The sequence below is a fragment of the Castor canadensis genome, chromosome 12 (assembly GCF_047511655.1).
Source record: "Castor canadensis chromosome 12, mCasCan1.hap1v2, whole genome shotgun sequence".
Taxonomy (NCBI): Eukaryota; Metazoa; Chordata; class Mammalia; order Rodentia; family Castoridae; genus Castor; species Castor canadensis.
In genome coordinates, this window is record NC_133397.1 from 91545585 (window position 1) to 91572455 (window position 26871).

Genomic DNA, 26871 nt, shown 5'->3' on the forward strand with positions numbered 1-26871 from the left:
AGATAAGAAGGTGTAGCATAACCATCCACAGGTATCTTGAAATGCTAGTGGTTTAATCTACTTTGTAAGCAAGATTGGGGGGGAGGAGTGCTTTTTACTTTGTTTCTGGAATCCCGTTGACTAAGGATTATTATAAAAAAGATAACTGCTTGACTACCTGTTTGATTCAGAGACAATGGCCTCTTAGATTGCTGTTTAATTTCAGATATTTGCTTTTCTTTCCATTTATATTTTCTGTTAGATATTAAAGCCAATACATACCACAGTTATTACAACAAAGAAAAATGTTCCGGCCTTAAGACGTGAAACATACACACAGGATTTTATTAAAAAGCAGATTGAAGAGTTCAACATAGGAAAAAGACATTTAGCCAACATGATGGGAGAAGATCCAGAAACTTTTACCCAAGAGGATATTGATGTAAGTACAGTTAACTCCATTGGAGAAGTAATTGCTATAAAGTTGTAGATATTGAAAGCACTTTTCTTTAGCATAAGCACATCAGCTCTGTAAATTTTAATCAAACTGTCAAAATAAGGAAAAATGCCCTATACTTTGTATGTTGGAACCATGATTTCAAAGAGATGCCACTCCGCATGAAGCATCACAAAGTATGGAGAGTTTTATATTTTAACCAGAAATGGATACTTTTCTCTACTCAGAGTCATAGAAGAACTGTGAATGCTTACACACTATTTGGAAACATTTGTGCTTTTGTGTAGTCTTAGACTCTGCTGTCTAAGAACTGATAAAACATAGTAATGGAAATAGAGTCCCATTTATGGGATCCAATAAGTAAGCCTTGCCCAATATTTTTATCAGCTCAAATATACACTTGGATTTTCAAAATGAGGACATGTTCCTAGTTTCCTTTTTTTTTTCCAAGGGAATTGTTGTTACCTTGTGTCTCTTGAGTTTTTGTATGAAATTTTAGGATTGGCTTATCAATTTCTACAAAGAACCACCTAGAATTTTGATTCTTGCTGAATCTCAAGAGTAGTTTTGGGGATGTTGCCATCTTAATGTTAAGCTCTGATCCATGCGCATGGGATGTGCTTCTGTTTATTTAGATTTTTAATTTCCCTTAGTGATTGTTTTGTAGTTTTCATAGTTTTAAGTTTGGTACTTTTGTTAAATTTATTTCTTAGTTTCTTTTTTTTTTTTTTTTTAAATCCTACTGTAAGTAGAATTGCTTTCTTAGTTTTCTTTCTGGGTTCTTTATTTCAGGTTTATACAGTTGCGTTTTTGTATATAGCATGTATGTTTTTGCATACTGACCTTAAATCTATAACCTTGCTGAACTCATTTACCAATTTTCCTAGTTTTTTAGTGGATTCCCTAGGATTTCTATTACACCGTCACCTGTAATGTAACACTAGATATAGATAGATAAACTGTCAGTAGGAATGGTTTTACTTCTCTTTTCCAGACTGGATGCTTTCTATTTCTTTTTCTTACCTAATTGACCTTGCTATTACCTTCAGCAATGTTGAGTGGAAAGTGACAGAAGACATTCTTCTCTTGTTCCTGAGTTTAGGATGAAATACTCATTTTTTCATCATGAAGTATGATGTTGGCTATAGGCTTTTCACAAATGCTTTTTATCAGGCTCAAGAAAGATACTTTTCATATGCAGTTTGTTGCAGTTTTTTTGTTGTTGTTGATGGGTTGGATATTGTCAAATGCTTTTTCTGCTTTTTTATGATCGTGTTCTGGGGTTTTATTCTATTAATATGATATTATGTTGATTGGTTTTAGATGTCAAACCAACTTTGTGTTCATGAGCTTGATTCCACTTCATCAGTTTATATAATCATTTTGTTTTATTTATTTAAGACAAGGTCTCTATGTAGCCCAGGCTGGCCTCCTGCCTTGGCTTCCCAAGTGCTAGGATTATAAGTGTGCACCACCACAACCACTTGATTTGTAATTTTCTTACAATGTCTTCGTCTGATATTGATACAGAATAATAATGGTTTCATACAGTGAGATAGTGTTCTCTTCTGTTTTGCAAGAGTTTATTAAGAATTGGCATTAATTCTTCTTTAAATATTTAGGTGAATTCACCAGTAAAGTCATCTGTCCCTGTCTTTTATTTATGGGTAATTTATTTTTTTATTTTTTTATTTTTTGCTATTTTGTTAGTGTGTATTTCTGGTGCAAAGGGGTGAAATTTCCATACATCCATACATGCATATAATGTACGTCCATAACATTCACCCCCATCACCTTCTCCTTTTACCCTTCCCCTTTTCACTGATTTCCCGCATACACACCCCAAAACATTCCTCATTTTACATTCATGTCACTTTTTTTTTAACAGTACTAGGGTTCGAACTCAGGGCTTCAGGCTTGCAAACCAGGCGCTGTGCCACTTGAGCTATGCCTCCAGTCCTCCGCCAGCCCTGGTTTATTTTTCTTAACATGATGGTCTCCAGTTCTGTGCATTTTCCTGCAACAATTTCATGTGTGGCCAAATTGTGTATATCTACTGCATTTTCTTTAACCATTTATCAGTTGATGGGTATCTACACTGATTCCATAGCTTGACTTGTGAATACTGCTGCAATAAAGGTGGGTGCACAGGCATCTTTATTGTATGCTGACTTAAATTTCTTCAGATATATGCCCAGTGGTATAGCAGGATCATATGGGAGTTCTATTTTTAGGGCTTTTTTTTTTTGAACCTTCTTACTTCTATAGTTGCTACACTATTCCCTCCAATAGTCCAAAAGAGTTACTTTTTTCCACATCCTTACCAACATTTGTTTGTATGTTTTCTTGATGATAGCCAATCTGACTGGAGTGAGATGAATCTCAGTGTCATTTTGATTTGCATTTCCTTTATGGCCAAGGATGTTGAGCATTTCTCCATGTGTTTATTAACCATTTGTACTTCTATTGAAAACTCTTCAATCCAATTGCCCATTTATTAATTGCATTATTTATTCTTTTACTTAATTTTTAAGCTTTTTATATATTCTGGATATTAATCTCTTGTCTGAATACCTGGCAAACATTTTCTCGCATTTTATCAACTGTCTCTTCATTTTGATAATTGTTTTCTTTGATGTGCAGAAGCTTTTTAATTTGATCTAATCCCATTTATTAATTCTTGGTCTTATTTCCTGAGCTATTGGAGTCCTATTGAGAAAACCTATATATCTTCAAGTGTTTCCTATAGCAATTTCAAAGTTTTGGGTGTTAAGTATTGAGGCCTTTGATCCATATTGATTTGATTTTTTACAGTGTGAGAGAGAGGGGTCTGGTTTCAGTCTTCTAAATGTGGATGTCCAGTTTTCCCAATACTGTTTGTTGTAGAATATGTCTCTTCTCCAATTTGTGATTTTGGCACCTTTGTCAAAAATCAGATGGCTGTAGCTATGTGGGTTTATTTCTTGGTCTTCTATTCCATTGGTTAGTACCATGCTGTTGAATTCAGGTATTGTGATACTTCTAGCATTACTCTTTTGCTCAGGGATAACTTTGGCTATTCACGGTCTTTCATGTTTCCATATAAATTTTAGGATTGATTTTTTTACTTCTGTGAAGAATGTCATTGCAGTTTTGTTGGGGATTGCCTTGAATCTGTAGATCACTTTCAGTAATATAGCCATTTTCAGAGTGTTCTGACCCATGAACATGGGAGATCTTTCCATTTCCTAGTGTCTTCAATTTCTTCAGTGTTTTATAGTTTTGGTCATTGTAAAGGCCTGTCACCTCCTTAGTTACGTTTATTCCTAGATTTTTGTGTTTTTTTTTTTTTTTTTGAGGCTATTATGAATGGAATTGTTCTTTCTTAGCCCATTTGTTATTGGTATATAGGAAAGCTACTTTTTTTTTTCTGTGAGACTGGGATTTGAATTCAGGGCTTCATATTTGTAAAGCAAAAAAGCTACTGATTTTTGTATACTAACTTTGTGTCTTGCTACTTTGCTGAAGGTACTTATGAGATCTAAGAGTTTTTTGGTAGAGTCTTTAGGGTCTTTTAAGTGTAGAATTATATATTTTGTAAATAGATAATTTGACTTCTTCCTTTCCTATTTATATCCCTTTTATTTATTTTCTTCTGCCTTACTGCTCTGGCTAAGAATTAAACCACTAAATTGAATAAGAGTGGAAAGACTGGACAAATATCCCGTTCCTGACCAGGGGAAATGCTTTCAGTTTTTCTCCATTTAGTTTAATGTTGGCTATAGGTTTATCATGTATAGTTTTTATTATGTTGAAGTATGTTCCTTCTATTCCTAGTTTCTTTGGGGCTTTTATCATGAACAGATGTTGAATTTTGTCAAAGGCTTTTTCTGCATCTATTGAGATAATTGTGTAATTTTTTTTTTTGTCCTTGATTTTGTTTATGTGCTGTATTATATTTATTTATTAGCGTTTGTGGAACCATCCTTGCATCTCTGGAATGGAAACAACTTGTTCATGACATATGATCTTTTTAATGTGTTGTTGAATTCAGTTTGCAGTTTTCTTGAGAATTTTTGCATCTATGTTCATTAAGGAAATTGGCCTACAATTTTCTTTTTTTGTTGTGATCTCAGCCAGTTTTGGTATGAGGGTAATAGAATAAATTTGGTAGTGTTCTTTCTATTTCTGTTTTATGGGATAGTTTGAGGAGCATTAATGTTAGTTCTTCTTTAAAGATCTTTTGAATTCAGCAGTACAGCTGTCAGGTCTTGAGATTTTCTTTGTTGGGAATCTCTTTATTATAGCTTCAGTACCATTGCTACTTACAGATATGTTTAAGTTGTTTATATCTTCTTAGTTCAATTTTGATAGGTCATGTGTTTAGAAATTTATTTGTTCTGGATTTTCTAGGTTATTAGGATGTATGTTTTCAAAATTTTACCTACTGATCATATGAATTTCATGGGTATTTGTAGTAATATCCCCTTTCTCATCTATAATTTTATTAATTTGGGTCTTTTCTCCCTTTTTGTTTTGGTTAGTTTAGCTAAGGGGTGTCCAGGAACCAACTCTGTGTCATTCTTTTAGTGTCCATTTCACTAATTTTTGTCCCTTCCTCTATTATTTCTTTCCTCTACTGATTTTTGGGCTTGACTTGTTTTGTTTTTCTAAGAGCTTGAGGTGCATCATTAGGCTATTTGAGATCTCTCTAATTTTTTTGGGGAGGTGGACTAGGGTTTGAACTCAGGCTACACACTTGCAAAGCAGACACTCTACTGCTTGAGCCACACCTCCAGTCCATTCTTGCTCTGGTTATTTTAGAGATGGGGGTTTCATGAAGTATTTTCCCAGACTGGCCTCAAAACATAATCCTCCTAATCTCAGTCTCCCAAGGAGCTAGGGTTACAGGCTTGAGCCACCAGCTCCTGGCTTCTCATTTTTTAATGAAGATACTCATAGCTATGAATGTTCCTCTTAGAACTGTTCTAATTCCTCCCCCTTATCTTCAAGCCCTGGTGTCCCATCTTCAGTTTGATACGGTCTATTGGTGAGGTTTTCTGCTGAGAGTTTTTTTTTTTAAATTTAGCTTTATTTCCAGGATTTCAGTTAGACTTTTAAAAAGATTTTTAATCTTTACTGAATTCCTCTTTGATATCCTGTATTGCCTTCCTTATTTCATGCAGCTGTTTATTTGTATTCTCTTGCTTATTTGTATCTCTTTGAATTCATTCAGGTATTTATTCATATCTTCTTTAAATCCTTGATAATTATTATAATCATTCTTATGAATTTCTGAGATTTCATCTACTTCACTATCATTAGAGTTCATTGTGGAGTTGGTTGTTGACTTTTGGAGGAGTCATGCTGTTTTGGGTTTTTTGTTTTGTTTTGTTTCATACTTTTTGTGTTTGTAGATTGGGATTTGCATACCAGAGATAAAGTCATTGGTTGGAGGTTTCAGTCACGTTTAGTTTTTTGGTTGAAGTATTCTCAGCATTCAGATAGGACTGGCAGGAGCCAGGTTGATGTGTAATTTCTCACCCTTGGAGTGGTGGTATGGTTCAGTAGCCAGACATTTGCCTGTGTGCTTAGGGCACCAGGCCTGATCCCCAACATCACTCAGAGAAAAAGACTAGCTGGAGTCTCTTGTAGTTCCCAATATATAGATTAATGCTATATGTGGCTGGGGGCTTGGCTGGTACAGTTGGCCACTTCAACAAGGGCTACTTTCTTCACCTCCTTGTTCACTAGGAACCACTGCTGGCTGCATGAGCTTTGTTCCCCCTTGCTCCACAGGCCAACCAATTTTTGCCCCCAGGGACAGCAAGCTTCCAAGCCCAGGGGTGTTCCCCAAATGTGTTGGAGTTTGAGGGTATAGAACACTGAGTCCTGGATTATTCGGTGAAGACTGAAGACGTCAGGCACTATGCCTTCGGGTCTTGGTGGTTTCAAATACCACCCAGCAATTAACTGTGGGAGGGAAGAATCTGATCTGCCTCAAAACTCTCAGAGTTGCTCAGTAACAACTCTCACAGCTGGAAGTTAGAGGCCAAGCTCTCTGCCAACCATGGGCTCAGATCTGTTTCCACAGTTATCCTCAAGTGATGGGCTTGCTCCTTGCCAAAGAAGGCGAGGCTACTGATCATCAAGGCTTTCACTACTTGAGCTCCCTGCTGCTTAAACTTCTCAATGGGTCCTCCTCCCTCCCTGTCACTGATTCTCCACAACCCTCTTACACCAGTGTCTGTCTTACACCCAGACACTGTGGCAGGGTGCCCCTGGGCTCCCAGAACCATGATTATTCCTTGTTTTCAGGTTGTGATAGTAGATCAGTCTTAAAACAATAGAACCCCTCTCAAGATGGTGTCTGCCTGTAGCCCTCTTGAGATTTGAGGAGCAACATGCTTTTCTTTTCCAATGATAGGTCTATCACACAGGAGTAGTCATTGTCACAATAAACCCCTGCTCTGGATTTAAGGTTTATGGCAACTGTGGGCTTCTAAGTCCATTAGGTTTTGGCCAGGGTTGCCTAGTTTACCTTCTGGTTGTAGCTTTGGCATCTCTTCTCCCCCAGGGAGCTGGGGTTGGAGCTGCAAAATGTTTCCTCCTTTACTCTGCATCTTTGTATCTTTTTGTCAGTTGTTTTGCCTCTTAAGACTAATATAGATGCTTTTCCTCTCTCTCTCTTTAGCATAGTCTCTCCCTTGTTACCCTGACTCTTCTCATTCATGGAGTCAAACTGAGAAACCTTCTAGTCTGCGATCTTGTACGCCTCTCCTCTTACTCTTTGCTTTTTAAAATGGTCTTGCTCTCCTTGTGGTCTCTGTGTCCATGAATAATGGTCCTCAGCAGGAGGCTTACTACTCAGCTGAGTTTGGCACCAAAGTGTTTTTGAGCAGCTCTTAGCTACTACCTTTTTTGGATGTGCATGGGGGCATAATTGACTTATTGAAAGAAACAGAATCAGCTCAGCAATTTTATAGCTCTATCTGAAGGAGTAGACATTTTCACACTGTCCATGTTAAAAGTGAGTTACATTGTTTGGAGTGGCTAGTTCATTGCTTGGATGTTTATTTACTCTGAGTAGTAGTTTGAGATGTTAAAATTATTTTTGTGAGGGTTTAATTTATGCAGAGTAGCATGCCCTGTAATTTAATTCAATTACTAGTTAAAAGTCTAAGCCCACTATAATTTTCACATAGGTAAATTAAGTGCCATTGTATTCAGATTAAACCATTAGTTATTTTATACATTTTAGAAACTGCTTTTTCCATGCTACTTAGCCGATTGCTGAAATAATAAGAGCACAAACCATTTATGAAATGTATTGAGACAAAACATATTTGAAGATTTAAAACAACTCTTTTTGATTCTAAAATATTTTCAGCTGGTAGAGTGGCTCAAGTAGTAGAGTGCCTGCCTAGCAAGCATGAGGCCCTCAGTTCAAAACTCAGTGTAGCCAAAAAAATTTTGGGTTTTTGTTGTTGTTGTTGTTGTTACCATGTGAACAACAGATACATATTTGTGATGCCATTTAGAGTATCCTTTTAATATTATTCAGAGAAATCTGAAAGGATCCTATTAGTGAATATATCAATCAAATAGAAACAAAGTTTTAACAATATATTTAGTTTTTGTTCTCAAAATCCCAAGAAAAGATAGTTATCATCCCTATATAAATATGTGCAATAACAACTGTCCTGTACTTGTAAAACTGAGTGTCTGTGTATTTGGTAAAAGTAATTTGATGTCATTTTGTCATTCTGCTAATATAATAAAAATTTTCCTTTGTCTGTAGACATGGCTCAAGTGGTAGAGTGCCTGCCTAGCAAGTGCAAGGTGCTGAGTGCAACTCCCAGTACTGCCAAAAACAAAACAAAATAAAACAACAAAAAACCCTCCCTTAGCTTTAGCCAATTAAGTATTAAGTGATGAAATCATGAGTTAATATGAAAAATATCTAGTTATTCCTTTAAACTATGTAGATTTTAAAATGAAGTTGAATTTCTTGTGAGAAATATAAATGTAGATCATGTAGAACCTTGTATTCCATTTATTTCTTTTTGGTTTTGATAAATTCATTATAGCTCAAGTGCTATAGAAAGATGGGCCTGAGATTAGGAGATTCTTTGCAGTGTCACTACTATGATGAAAAGGACATAGCTCTCTGTCACTTGATTTTCTCAGCCCTGAAATAGTAGTACCTGCTTGCCTACCTCAGAATATAACTAAGGAGCTCAAGATTAATACAATGTACTATTGTTCTGATCACTTTCTGTAGTAAGAAGCACAGTCTACTATAACTGGAATCATTCCCTAGTGCTCTAATTGCCTTTATCACACAAATCTTCATGCTCCCAAGACTGAACTCTGAGGAGAATCATCTGAAATACTGTTGAGTACATTTATTTACCATTAGATTAAGTTAAAGGGGAGATTACTTTTTCTCCTGTAGGTGATGTGTCTCACCTAGCTTTGTGTCTGAAAGCCCATATGGAAGGAACTGTTAGCTATTTTCCTTGACACCAGTGACTTAATTCTACCATGCTAGACTTTGCTGTGCATGATTGATCAGCTTTCTTGAGTATCACATTTTATATCAATTAACTCTTTGGCATTTTTTTTTAATTTTAGTGGATTCTCTTGGCATCTGAGGAGATAAAAAAGCCAAAGAGTATAGTGACAACCAGTTTCTTGTTTATAGTTATATACACATTGTGCTTCCTTTTTTATTTAGTTTTTGAAACTATTGTTTTCTAAGAGGGTTGGCTATAATTTAACTGGAAGAAAGACAGTATATGTGATGAGTTATTTAGCATTTTCTTTCTGAAAAAATGCTTAGTTATTTCCAAAGACAAAAATAATTGATCCAAAAATGACTCAAGTGGTAGAGTGCCTCCCTAGCAAGTATGAGACCCTGAAGTTCAAACCCCATTACCACAAAAAAAAGAAAAATATTTTACCCTTCCATTGCTTTTATATATTTAGAAGTTATAATGCTTTCTTATATTTGACATTTAATAGATAAATTAAAATTAGGTATAGTCACTTTTATTTTATATGATTAGGATATTAGATGTTTCACAAAAGTATATTTTCCAGATAAGGGAAAGCTATTATTTATAATGAAGACTACCACCACATACTGAAAACCTGTGTGTTTGTGAGATGCTATCAAGGAAGCTGATATATATTATCACATTTAATCTTTATAAAAACCTTAGGAGGTAAATACCCTCTTTTAAATTATGAAGGATACCAAGGCAGTATGAGATTCCTCTGAATCCAAAGACTATTCTTTCCACATTCTCATAGATAAATGTTTTAAGTATTATTTTCTATGATAAATTGCCATCTCCCAACCATTTTTAGCAGAGTATGGTGAGTACATTTTAACCTTATAGTGCCTCAGGATTCTCCTTTTTAGTATGATTGTTACACCCTGTCCCTGTACTGAGTAGCCTGGACATGCTTTATTACTGATTCTTGTCATTTCCTCTCTTGTCACAATGTTTTATGTCTGTATGTCTGCCTCTCACTGCTGTCACCTGCCTGCCAACCTTCTGGCATAACTAAATTCGTTAGCCATGTGGATTAAAACTAAGAGCCTTTGGACTAGGAATCTTTCCTCCTAAGTAAAATCCATCAATTTGTGCTAGCTATTTTAGCTCTTCATAAAAGTCTTTTTCGTCCATTTCTGGGTTTACAACTTTATTTCAGAGACTTGAGTTTGAATAGAAATTTGGTTTCACTGAATATACCATGTATATTTATGTGTGAAGATTATACCCAGTTAATCTTACATGCTAAGTGTTTCTTTAATAAGGCCTTTTGAAGAGTGAGTTGGTAAAGCACAAAGAAATATGATGTGTAAGATTTTTGAGTAAAAATAATTCTGCTTGTCACATTGGTACTTATTTTAAAGTCATATCATTTTGAATATTTGTTATTAAGGTTATAGCAGTAACGTATGTCTGGAATTTTAAAAAACTACTTTGCTATAGTAAATGCTCAACATTTTATTAAATTTATATGAAAAATATTTTCAATTGGTGTAATAGCAAATGAACTAAAAATAAATTAGCCATTAACAGGTATAGATTTTCTTCAATTATATCAAAAATAAACTACCTCTGGTCTACCAAATCACTCAGGTGCTACTGATAACCCTCAGAAGCTCTAACAGGAAGAAAATCAGGTGGTTTGTAACAATTAGTAATGTGTATGTTGTATTGTGCTGGAAGTATTTTAAATGCATGATAAATACTTTGAAAATAAACCTTAATGCTATGGTTCTCAAGTCGTGTTCCACAGCCTTTCACGGGTTACTGCCAAATGTTGATGGGTGTGTTTTGGTGGTAACAGTATTCATTACTGTTAAGCGGAATCTGTCAGGTGAAACATTGAGCTGAGTGGGTTCTGTCATGCAGTGGAAAGGAATTACCCAAGAAGATTTTGTGTGTATGGAAGCTGTAAACAAGTAAGCCCATAAGTGGTGTAACAGACATAGGTCATAATCAGTTCTCCTTTTTGACCCATAGCAAAGGACAGGCAGGTGAATGATACAGCCTAAGGCTGTGGAACTTTATAGACATAGGGACACATTATTTATGCAACAGCAGACATGGGTAATAATGATTACTAACCTGCTTAGTGTTGTTGAGTCTCAGTTCTTCATATGTACCAAAAAATTCTACTCAGCATCATGCTGTAAATATAAAAAAGTTGAGGACCATTTTCCTTTTTGAAGTAAGCATGTAGTCATAAATTTTAGGTTGGAGACATTTACTTACATTAAATATGTAAGTGCTGACTTGCACTTGCATTTACTAATGTCTTTATTTGGGAATTAAAAGTTAAGTTCTACGTTCTACATTACTATAGAGTTTCAGGAAAAAAGCCAGCAAATTGATATATAACACTGCTGAGGTCTACCAATTACTTTTTAATTGGTATTATAGACCTCATTCTAAAACCAGAATGTTTTATTCTCCTAAGTGTGAATATGCTGTGTGAGGTTTCTCTAATTGATTTGCTGTGCCCATTCCATTTGATGTATCATTTTTCACAATATTTCATAATTTGTGCTCACTTCTAATGAACAGAGTCGTTAGGACAGGCATGTCTAAGTACAACTGACAGCTAACATTAGGTGCCAGATGCAGTTTATAAAGCTATGTAGAACTGTAGAGAACAGTTTAAATAAATTAGCACCTGTACATTAGTCTCACTTGCTGGTAATTTATAAGCGAATCAGTAGAGATGACATTTAGGTAAGTCATTGATCAAGTTAACAGCTGCAAACCCACTGCCCAGCTGGGATACCTAATTAATAGAGATTGCATTCCTGACCCAGTGCTTCTCTTGGGTTGAGCCTACATCCTTTTATACTTTGACTTAAGCCAAAGAATGTAGTTAAATACTTCGCCTTCATTTTAGGGAGCTATTGAATTAGCAGGATTCTGGTTAAAATCTAAAATTAAAAATAACATATTTACTAGTGAGGTTAACTTTATCCCATAATTTAAAATTTAATCCCTTAGATTAAATTTTTAAAAATTTATATTCCTTTTTTGTCAACATTTTTTTTTATTCGGGTTAAGTATACAAGACATGCGATAGTTTTATTAAATATCTAAAGTTCTTCCTATAATTAACATTAAATATATATTCCATTTTTTCTTCTGGAGAAAAGCAGAGTTTTTTGTTCCAGTTGATTTTTGTGTGTGTGTGTGTGTGTGACCAATCAACCTTTGAACCTAAGCCATATTTGTAACAATTTCTTAAAATGTGATGTTTAGGTTAAAACATCAAAGAACATCACCAAATTAGTTCCAGACAACATTTAGAACTTAACATAAGAAATACTAAGCTAGAACTTATAGGAAAATGCCCTTGTTTTCTATTTCTATTGCCCACATTTTCTTCTGCTGAACTAAAAATTAGATTAATGCATCAATAGCCTTAAATCAGATGATTTTGGTATCTTTTTCTGTATATATACATATATATACACACACACACACACACACTCATCGCATATATACTCATATGAGTATATTGATGATATACTCATTAATACATGAGTATTGATGGTGTTTGGATACCAGTGTGTTTACTGTCCACCACACCCAAAGTCTGGTTCTTATACTGAGCAAAGGTCTCACCCCACCCCAAAAAAAGAAACTTGCCTAGCAATATTGTTTTGAGGCTTCTTGAAGAAGTATTAATTGAGTCCCAAGTGACTTATTTAATTTTCTTTTTGTAGAAGGATTGGGTGTTTCCTAGTTTAAGTAATAATTTTTCAAATAGGGAAAAAGTCCTTATTTCAGATAATTAGAAATCTCTGTTCATTCTCTCAAGGTTGGCAAACTTGGTCCAACCAAGTAGACCAAGCCACATTTTGGAAGTGAAATGTTACGTCTCCTCAAGTTTCAAGATACTTGAGAGACTAGGCCACTTATTGCTTATGCTTATTGTCTAGTGCCTAGTAAGTACCACATTGGACAGGGTGGGGGAGCGTACAAAAAACAGTAGCAGTGAACAGCTAGGTTGACATCAACAGAGTATTTCCCATGGGTTTTTGGAGTTTTTTTGTTGTTGTGTGTTTGGTTTTTTTGGTTGACTTAATTTTACCTATCATAATACTTTAAAATTTGCATTATTTGTTATGCTGTTTTGGATGTTCCTGTGTAGTATGTTGGGAAAACTGCAAAAAAAAAAAATCAAAGTATTTCAACACTTTCTTTGCCTTTTATGTTCCTCTTTCCTTCCCTCCCTCCCCCGCCCCTGCACCCCACCAAACCAGAGCCTTGTACATTCTAAGTAAGCACTGAGCTTCATCCCTAGCCCACTTCTCATTTTCTTGTACTTGTGAAACTTTTCCAACCAAATCTTTACCTGAATTTAAATTTTTAAGTGGCATAGCTTCTATTCCCAACCATTTGTGTTTCATATTCTTTATAGTAATTACCTTAATTGAAATACCCTCCTTGGTGTGAGTTTTCTAGATTAAGCTTAATATTTTCCATTGCATTGGAAAAATTGTATTTCTAGTTATAGTAGAGTAGCCCATGGAAAAAGATCTTATCTTCAATTCAGTGTTTTCCCAAGGTAGAGCAAAAGCTGCCACTTTTGAGGAGTATGAGTGAAATTATTTTAATCATCTTCAAGGACAGCTTGAAGACGTGCCTTGAGCTGGTAACTTTTGAGAAAAAACTGATTAAGGAAGCCCTGGGCCATCAGTGAGAATGAGGGTAAAGATGAAGAGTTAAATCTTGTATTTGGAAGGGCTCGAGCAGATACCTTTGCACTAAAATGAACTTCAAGTCACAGTGCCAAAATCGATCCCCTTAGGGGCCAGCAACACTAAATTGGTAGGGTATGTACCACTGAGCTAGTTTGTCCTAATCCATCTTTGCATTAGGCCTTTAATCCTGGTGAAGGAAGATGAAACTTTAACATTGTTGCTTGTATGGTGGAAAGGTGATTGGAGAAGAAAGACTGGCTATAACAATCTAGAGTTTTATGGATTCTACTTGCTATGTGTGATTTTTAATTAAAACATAAAATGAAAATTTATTTTTTTAGTCTTATAAACCATTTATCAATTGTACAGTGAGCCACATGGGCTACTGGCTATCATTAGCACAGATATATGGAGTATTTCTGGAATATTTCTATCAGCAGAAGTAGTTCTCTTGGGCCCTATTGACTAGAAGATTGCTCTTCCATTTCTTTCCAAGTAAGAATTTTGTATTTTTGTCTTGTGTTATTTAAAAGAAAGAGAATACTTGGGAGTATAAGTAATATTAATCTGCTATCTGTTATTATATTGTCTTTCATTGACACAGTCCAGAATATCTGTGGACTTGGTTTTGAAAACAATTAAAAAATACTACAAGAGTAAATAGAAATTCAGAAGTATAGAAGTAGTTTCTTTATTTGAATGAATCAACATCCAAATGTTTATTAAAACAATAATGCAAATTATACACACACACACACACACACACACACACACACACACACACACACACACACACACACACAAACCATATGTGTTAGAACCAGAATTGAGAAACATCAAAACATTTTAGGCTAATAGCAATTCAGTAAATACTAATTTGTATACTTTTCTTATGAAAATTTCAGTTATGCAGAAAAAGAGAAATTGTTCAGTGCACACCCATATTACTATCACCTGGATTAAATAACTTTTAACATTTTGTCATATTTGCTTCAAATGTATATTTTTTTGGCTTGAACTTTCTTTAAGATATAAAGTAAAGTAAATTCTAAACATTGTGTTTTATCCCTAAATATTTGAGTAAACATCTTCAAAAAATGAAGACATTTTCCTTTATAAACATAATACCATTATCAGAGCTAACAAAATAAACTTGATTATAGTTGGTAGTAACAAGTAGGAGTATTTACATATGTTTATGGTTACTGGTCCCCAGTTGTCTATAAAATGTTCTCTGTAGTTCATTCACTTAAGGCCCCTTGCAGTCCATTTGATTGTTGATGTTATCCTTTAAGTATCTTCTGGGTTGTAGATTTGAACTGAGAAATTAGTAACTAAGACCATTCTTTGCCTTTGAGAGTACACCTTCATGCATGACCAAGGTAAGATAGATCTTTTAACAGAGCATGGGAGAAAGAAGAACTGGTAGAAAACAAAGTAAGTTATTTGAGGAACAGCTTTGGATATGTATTTGGAAACATAAATGGAAAGAGTTCTGAAGTCAGTTAACAGAAGTTGTTTGGAGCAGGGAAATAGATTTGGGCTCTCTATGTACAAATGCTTGAAAGGAAGAGACCTAAAGGTAGATCTCTGCATTATGAGATAGCAAAATTTTATTCAGAAGAGCACAAGAATTGCTTGCAGAAAAGGTGGGACCACAACAAGGCTGCAAGTGACTGGGAGACAGCAGTTTATATGGATGAGAACTGAAGGTAGGTTATGGGATTTGAAAGAGACCTTGGTGACTCCTGAGAAAGCAGTTACAGGACCAGAATAATGGTAAGGACAGATTGAAATCTGTGGAAGCAGGGATTTTGAGAAATGTATGTTTCTAGGGACAGGAATGTGTATGGGAATTGAGAGTAATGTGTTGGCCCAGATGCCACAGGAGTTGTAAAATCTTGTTTAGGTGGCTCATTCACATGACCTTTGAGATAGCTCATAGATGTGGCAGTATTTGGTATGTTAAGAAGCAAAGGTGAGTGTCAACTCTCTGATTGCTGTGAGGAAATTGGAGTCAGAGACAGGCTGGGGCGAGAGGATGCCTGGATCTTTCTCCTGTGTTCTCAGAGGTGAGCACAGAGAGTTCTGTAACTGGTATAGCAAAGAGGAGATATAGCTGGAAGTCGCAGCTTCATAAGCAGAACTGGCACTTGATCTAGGTCTTGAAAGCCAAATGGGAGTGTGTGAATGAAGGAGTAAACAACAGGATGCCAGGCAGACAAAACAATATGTAAAGGTACTTATTTAGAAAGGAGAACACTGATAAGAAAAAAAAAAAAAAGGCGTGAAAATTGTCACCCCTTTGTATCCTCTGTGTAACCTGTGTATGATTTTTATCATAGGTTCTGTGTGCTATTATGCCACATAGTTTTACATATAATATTACAACAGCCCCTGTGTTTGAGATTATATATGTGTTGTCTCAACTCATAGGTTGGGAACTATACATTACTCACCTTACTTCTAAACTAACCTAGAACTCAAGTGGGGTAAATATTTGTTGAATAAAATTTAGTAAGGTAAATAATTGGTTCATTTTCCTTTGTTTAAAGGAATTAATTCGATCTCTTGGATTTTTCTCTTAATTTTACTACTAACTAGCTGAAAATCCTTGATGTGAATAAAGAAATCTGTTGTCTGAGAGAACTAAGTTGGTTCCTTGGTATAAAAACACATTTGAGAATTTCAGAAAACTCAAGTTTTGACTTTGCCATTTATCTCAGTGCCATATAAGTCTTAAAATAATGTGGGAAACACTGTGCTTTATGTAAAATGGAAGTTTTGTGTACTTATTTAACATTATTGAGTACCTACTTTGTGCTGTGGTTTTACAGATAAACTGTTAATCCCCACAGTCAGCAGATAAAGTTGGTGTCCTTACAAGTCAGAATCACTAGAAGTGTCGATATTTTAAAAACATACAATAAGACAGTAAGGATTGCATGTTCTTACTTACACTTTCATCTTATTCTCTTGTTCACTACTCCTTTTCTTCTACAGTGTAGTGAAAGTGAAGATTTTCCTGTTTTATAGCACATAATGCTCTGTCCAAAACAAACTTAACACTAACACTCAAAATTCTCTTGTTCTTTATATATCCACTATTTATTTCAAAAGGATTAACTGGTAATTAGTGAACCCAGAAAGCAGAAAAAATTTTTTTTTTCATTAAGTCAGGTAGTCCTTTTTTTTCCTTCAGAATTTGAAAAAAAAAAAATCTGTATAGACTGTCCATAGGAGACAAATGGAAAGGTCATGCCAGTACTGTCCTGTGCATACTAAACACATAGCAGGCAGCATGGTGAGAACCCATCTTTTCTGTTACATATATTTTGTTACTTGGTTTACAAACAATTGGCTTATTCTTATTTATATTCCCTTTTTCAATCTGTTCTCTTCCATCTTTCAGTTTTCATACTGTTTTACTAAATTTGTGAGGTTTTTTAAATTTGACATTATCTTAATATCATAATATTTGGTACAGTACTTCATATTGTAGTACCTAATATAGTGAAGGATTTTAAATTTTAAAAATGGGCTAACTTACTTTTAGCTAAGATAATTATTCTTAAAGTGAAGTAATCTTCCTGGTCCTTTCAGTTGAATTTTCAGAATACTTCAGCAGATTCTTTGTTGACTTGTTTTTAAAAACTGCCTATGGATGGTTTTCAGGTTCTACAAGTTAACTTCCTAGTGACTTTTCTAAGTCTTAGTGCTCATGAGAAATCTATGGGATGGAACTCTTCAGTTTTCAATTTCTTCTAAGATTCTATTCAGCAATCACCTAAGTTAAAAGTAATTTATACTTGAAAATGATGCCTCTGATAGCTTGATGCTTGTTTGAGCACCAGTGTTCTATCTCACTTGTGACTAGTGAGTTTGCCCTAAGTGAAGATTTAGGCTCAGTGTTCCATGCCATGTGCTGTTTTCACCACCTTGTTCAGTAGCTTTCTTCCTAGGATTCTGGTAGCTCTGGAGCTGTTGGGTGGACCATAAGGACAGGGTCTGAAGGCTACTGGCCATGGTGCTGTAAATGAGACAGTTTGGGTGTGGGGAAATCTTTCTTATTTTGAAATTTTTAATATTTTCCACACCTTTGTACTTAGACGTTTTTCACATTTCCATTGGATTTGAAAGTTCAGTGAATACAGACATACCATGCATAAGCTTCACATAGATTTGCCAGCTATTAACATTCTACCACATTTCCTTTGCCTCTCTATGTTTATAAACTTATTTTGGACTGATACCTCAGGTATCATAAGCTTAACTCCTAAATATATCAGCATATTCTTAACACCTCAATACTTACATCCTTCATACCATTGTCTCCCACAATACCAATGTCACGTCTAATATAATTATAACAATTCTACAGTGTCATATATGTATGTAGTCTATATTTAAATTTCTGCAGTTTACACAGAGATTGCCTTTATAGCCATATAGTTCTTTTGTAAAATCTAGGCCAGTTAGTTGTACAGTTGTCCCACATTTTGGCTTATTAACTGCTTCCATTGTGATTAGATCTACAATATATAAAGGATACTGCTTAGGTGACATTGTGTATGATTCTTAAGCACTCTCTCAGGAGGTACATATCTTGTCCCACTGTTGATGATGAGATGGCTAATTCTTTGCTTAATTGAGGTGGTGACCAGTGGACCTCTTGTAAAAGCACATTTCCCCTTGTGTAGTAAATAATCTGCAGGATGATAATTTTGAGTCCCTGTGCATTTTCTGTTCCTGCGAACCTCTCAGGCAGTGCTTTATCATCTATTGATGGTCCTTGACTGAATGATGTCTAACTTGGAACTTGTAAGATAATGGTTTTCTACTCCTGTCATCCCTTCTACTTTTACTGCTGGTATTGTTCTATAAAGAAGCTTTCTTTTTCTCCCTTCCCCTTAGTGTGTTTGATTTAAATATACATACACCCACTTATTGAGTGCTATATGGCATTGTAATTGTTCTTTTTGATATTCAGATTGTCCCATCTTTGGCCAGTGGCAGCCCATTGAACACTTCATTTTTTTTTTGGCGTAGAAAGATATCTCAGGCTCATTTTAAGCTTTCTCTGTCTTAGGAACTAATAAGAATGACCTACAACTAGCCTTTTCTGCCGTGTACTCTGTCCTTTATACTGAGCTATTATATTTGAAAACCAAGATTTGGGGGGGGCCTCTGTGCTCTTTCAAGAGGACAGAAATAGGAAATAACGTTTTTTTAAATGTTATAGGAAATTTTTTATGTTGGTTTATCTAAATTACACTTCATATTAAAGTTTTCCCCCTTCTTTTATATCTGAATCTCTTTTGTTCTACAGTAAAATTTTGCCCCCCAAATTAATACATTTATTTATTTGCTCTTTGCTACAATATGCACAGAGCATTTCAGAATTATATCAATAATATAACTGACAATAAGCCTACCAAGTAAAATTGATTTTTTTGCAGTTTTTTAAATTATAAATTAGGGGTTTTTTTGCTTAGATTTTTCAGCTTCTCTTGCCAGTTTTGTTCTTTAATATGTAAAATATTTACATGCTTCAAATTTGACTATATACAGAGATATATCCGGGAGAATCTTGTCTTCGTCTCTGGGTTATTCTCACCCTGTTCCCACCTACACTGTAAGAGATAATGATTCTTATTGGTCTCTGCTTTGTCCTTCTTGTGCCTGTAAGAGCAAAAAGAGGCCTGTGTATATTTTTTCCCTATACCCATATATATTTTCTATTTCTCTTTCTCTTTCTTATACCAAAACAGCATTCTAGGCACATTTCTTTTGCATTTTGGTGGATTTGTTTTATGGCTGTCTAGGACTTGGTTCCACAGACTTGTACTTTGCATTGATGTGTGTGTGTGTGTGTGTGTGTGTGTGTGTGTGTGTGTGTCCTGAGTGAGTCTGTAGAAGTGGGATTTCTTTGCATGTAGTTCTTGTTAGAAAGTGCCAAGCTTTCACTGCAAAGGTTGCGCCATTTGGTGCTCCCACCAGCAGTGTGTCATGATGGTTCTTTATAACCTCACCAATAGTGTGCTTCCAATTTTATGACTACATTTGAACTATGTTTTATTTTTTAATGTAATTTTAAAAATTACAATTTCTGATTGCTTTTGAACTTTGAGTCATAGGTAAGAAAGACTTTTCCATATTTAGGGTCTAAAAAAACATGTTGAGTGCTAGGACTTGTTTGGTTTTATTTTGTATATTTAGTTTTCTAAGTCATTTGGAGTTTATTCTTCTATATGTGTGAGGTTTCGATTCACTTTTATTTTTCCGAATGGCAGTCAGTTGTCTTAGTATCAATAAAAGTATTAATAAAAGATCCCTTTCTAATGCAGGGAAGAAAGGAAAAGGGGATGTTTAGATTTATTAAATTAGCACTCTGGTGTTTGTTCTAAATTTGTTTAAGTTTGTACAGGCTGATCAAGAGAATGAATCTTGGCCCAGATACACAGTAGGCCCCTGATACAGTTGAATTTACACCCTAATCTGGCTCCTCTTTTCAGAGCCAGAACCTGGTCCAGCACATTCACTGTGTGGCTGGGCAGAGGAAAGCCCATGCTGAGAGCAGACTCTGTAAAGAGCAGTGCTGTGTTTCAGTGTGTTACTAGCGCATTTGGTGTTTAGCTGGTATTCTAAAATCCCAGACCACAGACCTCTTTTATCTGACACTATCAAGAAGGGGAGTGCAAATGGTATTGTCAGTAATTGAATAATTGAGAGGAGAGTTGTTGATGAAGACTTCAAGTTTTAAGAAGTTACTCACAAGTGGGAAGCAGTACTCTTTGCTAGGGGACATTTGGAAATGTGTAGGGTGAAATTTGTCACAGGCACTGGCATAGATTGGAAAAGGGCCTGAATATTCAGTGAGTGTGTGGGGGTGGGGGTGGGGGAGGTTGCCTTGTAATTGAGTTGTCATGCCCAAAAGGTCAATAGCATACCTAATGAGAAACAGATACTTAAGAGGACTTGTTTGAGAAGAGTGTAGTTTAAGAACTCTGGAAGGACTGGGTTGTAGGTCACTGGTAGAGTGTGTATCTAATGTGTGAGGCCCTGTTTTCAACCCCCAGCACCAAAAAATACAATAAAATTTCTAGGAAAAATTAAAAAGAGCAGTTAAAACCATCATGGGTGCCATGGTGGATGTCACAGTTTAAATATGAACTGTCTCCTAAAGGCTCATTTGTTTTGGTCCTTAGCTGGTGGTGCTAGGAAGTGGGACCTAGCAGGAGGAAGTAGGTCACTGTAGGCATGACTATTAAGGACATATCTTGTCTTTGGTTCCTTCCTGACTCTTCCTACTTCCTGGCCACCATGAGGTGTATAGTCCCTACCTACCCCCCCTGCTTCTATGATATTCTGCCTCAGCTCAGCCCAAAGCTATGGATCCAGCTGACCTTCAACTAAAACCATGAGCCCAGATAAATCTTTTCTCCTTTAAACTGTTTCTCTGAGATATTTGTAACAGTAGCAGAAAACTGAATAACACAGTGGATGAGTCTTAGAGCCTGCTCTTTCCAGGATTTTGTCTTTGGCATTTGCATGCCCAGCTGGGAATTGGAGTGCTTGCCCTGAGCACATTACCACAGAAGCTATATGGGAGGGCCTCTAATTTCCCTTTTCAGAAACAGATTCTAAATGTTATCACATTCAAGGAGTGACCCATTTGAAGGGGACACTTGAAAGTTCTCAATAACCACTTTAATAATTACAGGTTTTTTTCTTTTTCGGGGTGTGCATTTAGTGATGTTATCCCAATTAAAAAATGAACTTAGAAAATGCATATGGAACTCTAGTTCAGTGTCTAGCTGATCATAGGCATTCAATAACTGTTAGTTATAGGATAAGCTTATTTTATAACAGTTGTTAATTAACCATTATATATTATTTTCAGAGAGCTATCACTTACCTTTTTCCAAGTGGTCTGTTTGAGAAACGAGCCAGGCCAATAATGAAGGTAGTTATCTTAATTACTTTTAAATTTTTTTCACTTAGTTTTATATGTTACAGTAATTATCTAATAACATTTTAAATTTATTTTACAGCATCCTGAACAGATTTTTCCAAAACAAAAAGGTAAGTTTGCTGAAGAATAAGCTTTTTCTTTGTTACAGTGTTGGGTTATATATATCAGCAATTGCTCACATATCGTAGAGTTGCTCTCCTTTGTCCTGGTCATCATGAAATAGGTCAGAAATACTTTGCAGCTAATAACAAATGACCGGAGTTTGCAAGCTGTTTCTTTTTATTAATGATATTAAAAGTAGATCAGATTAGAGCTCATGCTTACACTAATGTCACACTAATTATTTGCATTTTAATATGCCTTTTTGAGGAAGAATTTAGTACAGATCTGCTAACAACTCATTCAACTTTTATTTATATTTTATTCCTTCATTTTAGAGGCATATTTTCACTGAATATAGATTTTTTTTTCCCTTTTTGTTCTTTCAGCCCTTTAATGATGTAATTCCATCATCTTGTCTTTTGTTGTTTCTGATGAGCAGCTGCTAGCCATATTTCATTCCTCTGTTTTCTCTGGCTTTTAAAAAGATTTTTGTCTTTATCTTTTAAATGTATTTTTTAAACACTTGAAGAACATCCAAACAAGCTTTAAAGTTGCCAGGGAGTTTAATACTATAATTACCAGTGCATTAGAAGCCTCTTGCCCAGTGTAGACTTGTGGTAGTTGTCAATTAATTTAAAAAGTATTAATGCTAAAAAAACAACTCTTTAAAAAAATACACAGAATGCAAACTTAGACGTATTCATCAGTTTTGTGCTATATCGCTGGAGGAAATTTTTGAGTTTGTATCTGTTCTTTCTCTCTGGTAGAACAAAGAACATAAACTTCCTAAGAAATTTAGTGTAGAACATTTCTATATTTCCATGAACTTTTTCCTTCAGCCACACTAAAGTTGAACACAGCTTTTTTTCTTTAGCAGTTTTTATCCCAAAGCAATTGTCTAAAGCATTCAATTTAGTTTTCATAGGCAGCAACTATCTTTACTGTTTGTGCTCATATTTAATCTGTTTATGTTCATGTCCGGTACTTACAGAAGTAAGTGCCTGTGATAAATAGGTTAGGGGTAAATGCAACTGGCTTTTAGTAACATGTAACTCTGCAGCAGAAATGTGTGGGAATAGCAGAGAATAGCTTGAGAGCTCAGTGTGCAGGCAGCATTAATTAGTCAGTATGAATTAGAGTTGACTAAGAAAGCAAATACTTCCATAGAATCTTTGTTTAATGTTATGTTTCTGCTTAAGTTTTAATTGTGTTCAACTTCACTCTTGAAATAACTTTTATTTTGAATATTTATGTCCTATCTTTCCTATTTCCTTAATTATTAAATGTGATTGATTATAAAATTTGTAACATCAGTTTAATAATAGCTTCTAGGGAAACAAATAAAGACTTATTAAAAGCACACCTCAGTTTCAAAGCTGTAGCTCAGTTTTAGACTACAACTGTGTGTAGCAGACACATACCTGTACTTAGTGGCTTTCCTACAAATGTTGGAAATGGCAGGGATTCCTTCTCCAGCCCCTTTTTTATTTTTATTGACTCATCTGTTTTTTAGCTCCCCACCTATGCTTCTCCTTTTTTCTGTGTTAGTTGTGTCCCTTCTTATCCTCTGAGACTTGTTCATTCTTTCAAATCATACACCTTCACAGTATTAGAACTTCATTGTTACTAGCAGCTGCAATGTTACAACTGAAACTTCTGTCTATCCCTGCCAAATGCCAGTGTATAATTTTGGAAACATGGCAGTATTGCTAGGATTATCTTACATTGCAGCTAATCATATTAAAGCAATATTATTATTCTTTTAGAATTAGCAAAATGGTTTTTGCTGCCTGCTTTCCTACCTCTCAGTTTCATTGTGCTTTGTAAGTATAGGACAAACTGACTTAAGAGTGAACTTTAGATTCAGATGGATTTGTAATGTACTACCACTTTCCTTATTGAAAGATGAGCTGGGTGCCAGTGGTTCGGATCTGTAATCCAGCTATTTAGGAGATTGAGAAGGGAAGGATCACAGTTTGAGACCAGCCCAGACAAATAGTTAGAAAGACACCCCATCTCCAAAATAACCAGGGCAAAATGAATTGGCGGTATAGCTCAAGTGGTAGAGTGTCTGCTTTGCAAGTGCGAAGCCCTGAATCCAAATCCTAGTCCCACCAAAAAAAAGGTGAAAGCTTCTAGATTGAGTTAACATAAAAAACATGCTCTGCAAAGTACTGAAAATATTGAGGAAAATGAAGATATTCACCAGATTGAGCCTTTAATATTAGACAGCATGGAATTCAGAGAGGGTGAGGAATAGTTCAGTGAGACAAGAATGTTAATTTATATTGATAAAACCACTAAGTGGATTTGATGACCATGAACCTTCTTGCACTAAACATTTAGCATTGGAATGCTCTAAAGCAAAAGCTGTTAACTAAGGCTATAAAGAATTTGAATAACGCAGCATGATTTTATAGCTATCAATACAAATACAAAGAGTAAACTTTCAAAGGAAATTCTTATGAAATATTAATAGAATTATTGTGAAATGGGTCATAGGGAAAACCTAAAAAGTCCAAAACATAGATAATCCTGTCAGTTGGATTTTCTGACTTAAAATTATATCACTGATAAAGATGAAATCAAAATTAGATTACAAACTACATAGAAATACATGACAATAAGAACAGTTCCTATCAAATCCTATGGATTTATGGACATTGTATCATGCAGAGACAAATGTAATATATATATATAATAAATTTTATTAGAATAGATTTGTTATACAGAGGGGATTCATAGTGACAATTCTGATTAGACTTATATTGTACATTAGTTACATCGCTCTCCCATCATCTCTCCCCATCATCCCCGTCCCTGCCCCACTTAAAGCAATTGAAAGAGATTTCTTAGTTCTATTTCATATACGTATATGAAGTCAGTCAACCATATACCATCACCTCAGACAAATATGTATTATTAGTAATTAAGCAAGATTAAAAATAAATAAACTGTTCAGCTTTCAGAGCTAAGTATTCAGTTTAGGAAGTCAGTAAAAGAATAACTGATGACCGTGATAAACAGATTTTTAAAAATAAGTATGATAAATAAAACCAAGTAGCTCTTTGAAACAGCCAGTGAAATCAATCAACTTTTGGCAGATTTGATAAAGGAAAAAAGAAAAGAGAACATTAAGTTTTGTTTGGTGGCACTGGGGATTGAATCTAAGGCGTCATGTATGCTAGGCAAGTGTTCTATCATTGAACTATGTTCCCAACCCAGTATTAAGAATTTCAAATAATAACATTCACAGGATATTTTAACATACAGTTATTTTCCTTCTGTCTGTGACATAACTTGACCTTAGGGATTTGTCATTTAAGAGGACAGTGGTAGGCATTGTGCATGCCTATAATCCCTCTACTCTGGAGGCAGAGAGTCAGGAAGGAATGCAAGTTCAAGGCCAGCCAGGACTGCACAGGCAAGCTCAAGACCACTCTGGCTGTATGGTGAAACCCTGCCTCAAAAAACTAAGTGCTGAGGTTGAATCTCAGTAGTAGAGCATTTGCCTAGCATGGGCAAAACCCTGGGCTCTATCCCCAGCACTGCAGTAAAAGAAACACAAATTAGGAAAATCAATTATTAGTCATAGATGTTATATTTGCCCACTGAGGCAGTGAAAAACCATAAACTAAAGACTCTATTAGAATTTTAGAAGATTATCATTACTTTAGTATCTGAACTCAAAATGTGAGAACTGAATTGTTCTGAAAAAATTTTTCTTTGACAGTACTGGGGTTTGAATTTAGGGCATCACACTTGCTAGGAAGGCGCTCTACCACTTGAGCCATTCCACCAGCCTGTTCTGAAAATTTTTTATGATGCCCCTTTATAGAAAGTGCCACAGTACAGAGTAAAATGTTGATGTGGAACTCAGATGAATGTTCTGCCAATTAATGATATCATGGTGGCCAAAACTACACACAAAGAAATCAGTGTGAGTTGGAGGTAATGATGATCTAGGTATCATGACAGTCTCAATGATAGCAAATGAATTTCTCCGTCTTTATGTATTTTGGCAGATAAGAACCATTTTAAAAACACTAAATCCCAGATATATAAACACATGTGTACATATACATACAGACATGTGTGTGCAGGTCCCTTTTAATCCATTTAAAGGAATGTTTAAAAATAGATTTTATCCAGAAGATGACAGAGTTGGGTTAAGACTTTAAAAAGTCATTGTGTGTCTTTGGAATTAGGAAATTTAATCTCTAGAACAGAATTAAATAAAGCAACTAGTAGAAGGATAGATGTACAGCTATCAATATTTTTTAATGACATATTAGGTAATTAAGTCACAAAAAAGCAAAGGACCATGATAAGTTTCTTGTTTTGAAAGGGAAAACCTCTCATTGACAAAAAGACACTAGCAAATTTGAAATATGACATAGGGCTGAAACCTAGAATAAACTACTCTTACAAATTAGTAACAGTGAAAAGAGCTTAATAAGAAAATGGGCAATGTGTAAATGAAGAAAGTAAAAGCTAGTAGACATTTGGAAATATCAGAGACCACAAATAATGTCCTATAAAACAATAACAAGAGACTGTTTAGCCCAGAGATTAAAAAATTTAAATATTATGGGACAACAAAAAATTGGAAATAATCTGAATGTTCATTATAAGATTTCTAGATAAACTGTCAGAGTCATACCATGGGATCTGTACAGGTGGCAAAAATCTCACTCTTAAGAACAAACTTATGTTTGCTTCTAAAAACAAGCAAACTATACTGTTTCATGCAGGCGTACACATGTAGGTGCACAGAAAGAGTCTAGAACAATATAATTCCCATTAACCCTCTTAACTAAGCATTTTGTAATATTTAACCTTATAGAAACAGTATGTTACTTGTATAATTAGCATTACCTATTTGAAATCTAACATCACCTATGTTGGTAACTAAGTGGGAGGAGCAACAAAATAAGCCATTTATAAGTACAGATAAAATGTACAAAATATGTAAGATTTATATACAAGATAATAAAATGTAAAGATCATAAGTGAAAATCTGAATAGTTTCCAGAGTCTTAGTATGATTTTGGGGAATACTTGCTAAGTTTCAAGGTGCAAGGAGCAGCAAGAAATTTTTTAAAAGGGTAATGTAAGGAGTTACTC

General features: G+C 35.1%; 1 protein-coding gene across 3 annotated transcripts in view; it reads left to right on the plus strand.

The window, feature by feature from the left end:
- Positions 1-26871, plus strand: part of Mrps9 (mitochondrial ribosomal protein S9) — a 60404-nt gene that overhangs the window by 12336 nt on the left and 21197 nt on the right. For all 3 annotated transcript variants that reach the window (XM_074050463.1, XM_020179668.2, XM_020179669.2), the window contains exons 2-4: positions 242-421; positions 21571-21633; positions 21722-21752. In XM_074050463.1, the coding sequence (XP_073906564.1) occupies positions 242-421; positions 21571-21633; positions 21722-21752 (274 nt within the window). The remainder of the gene's footprint in view (positions 1-241; positions 422-21570; positions 21634-21721; positions 21753-26871) is intronic.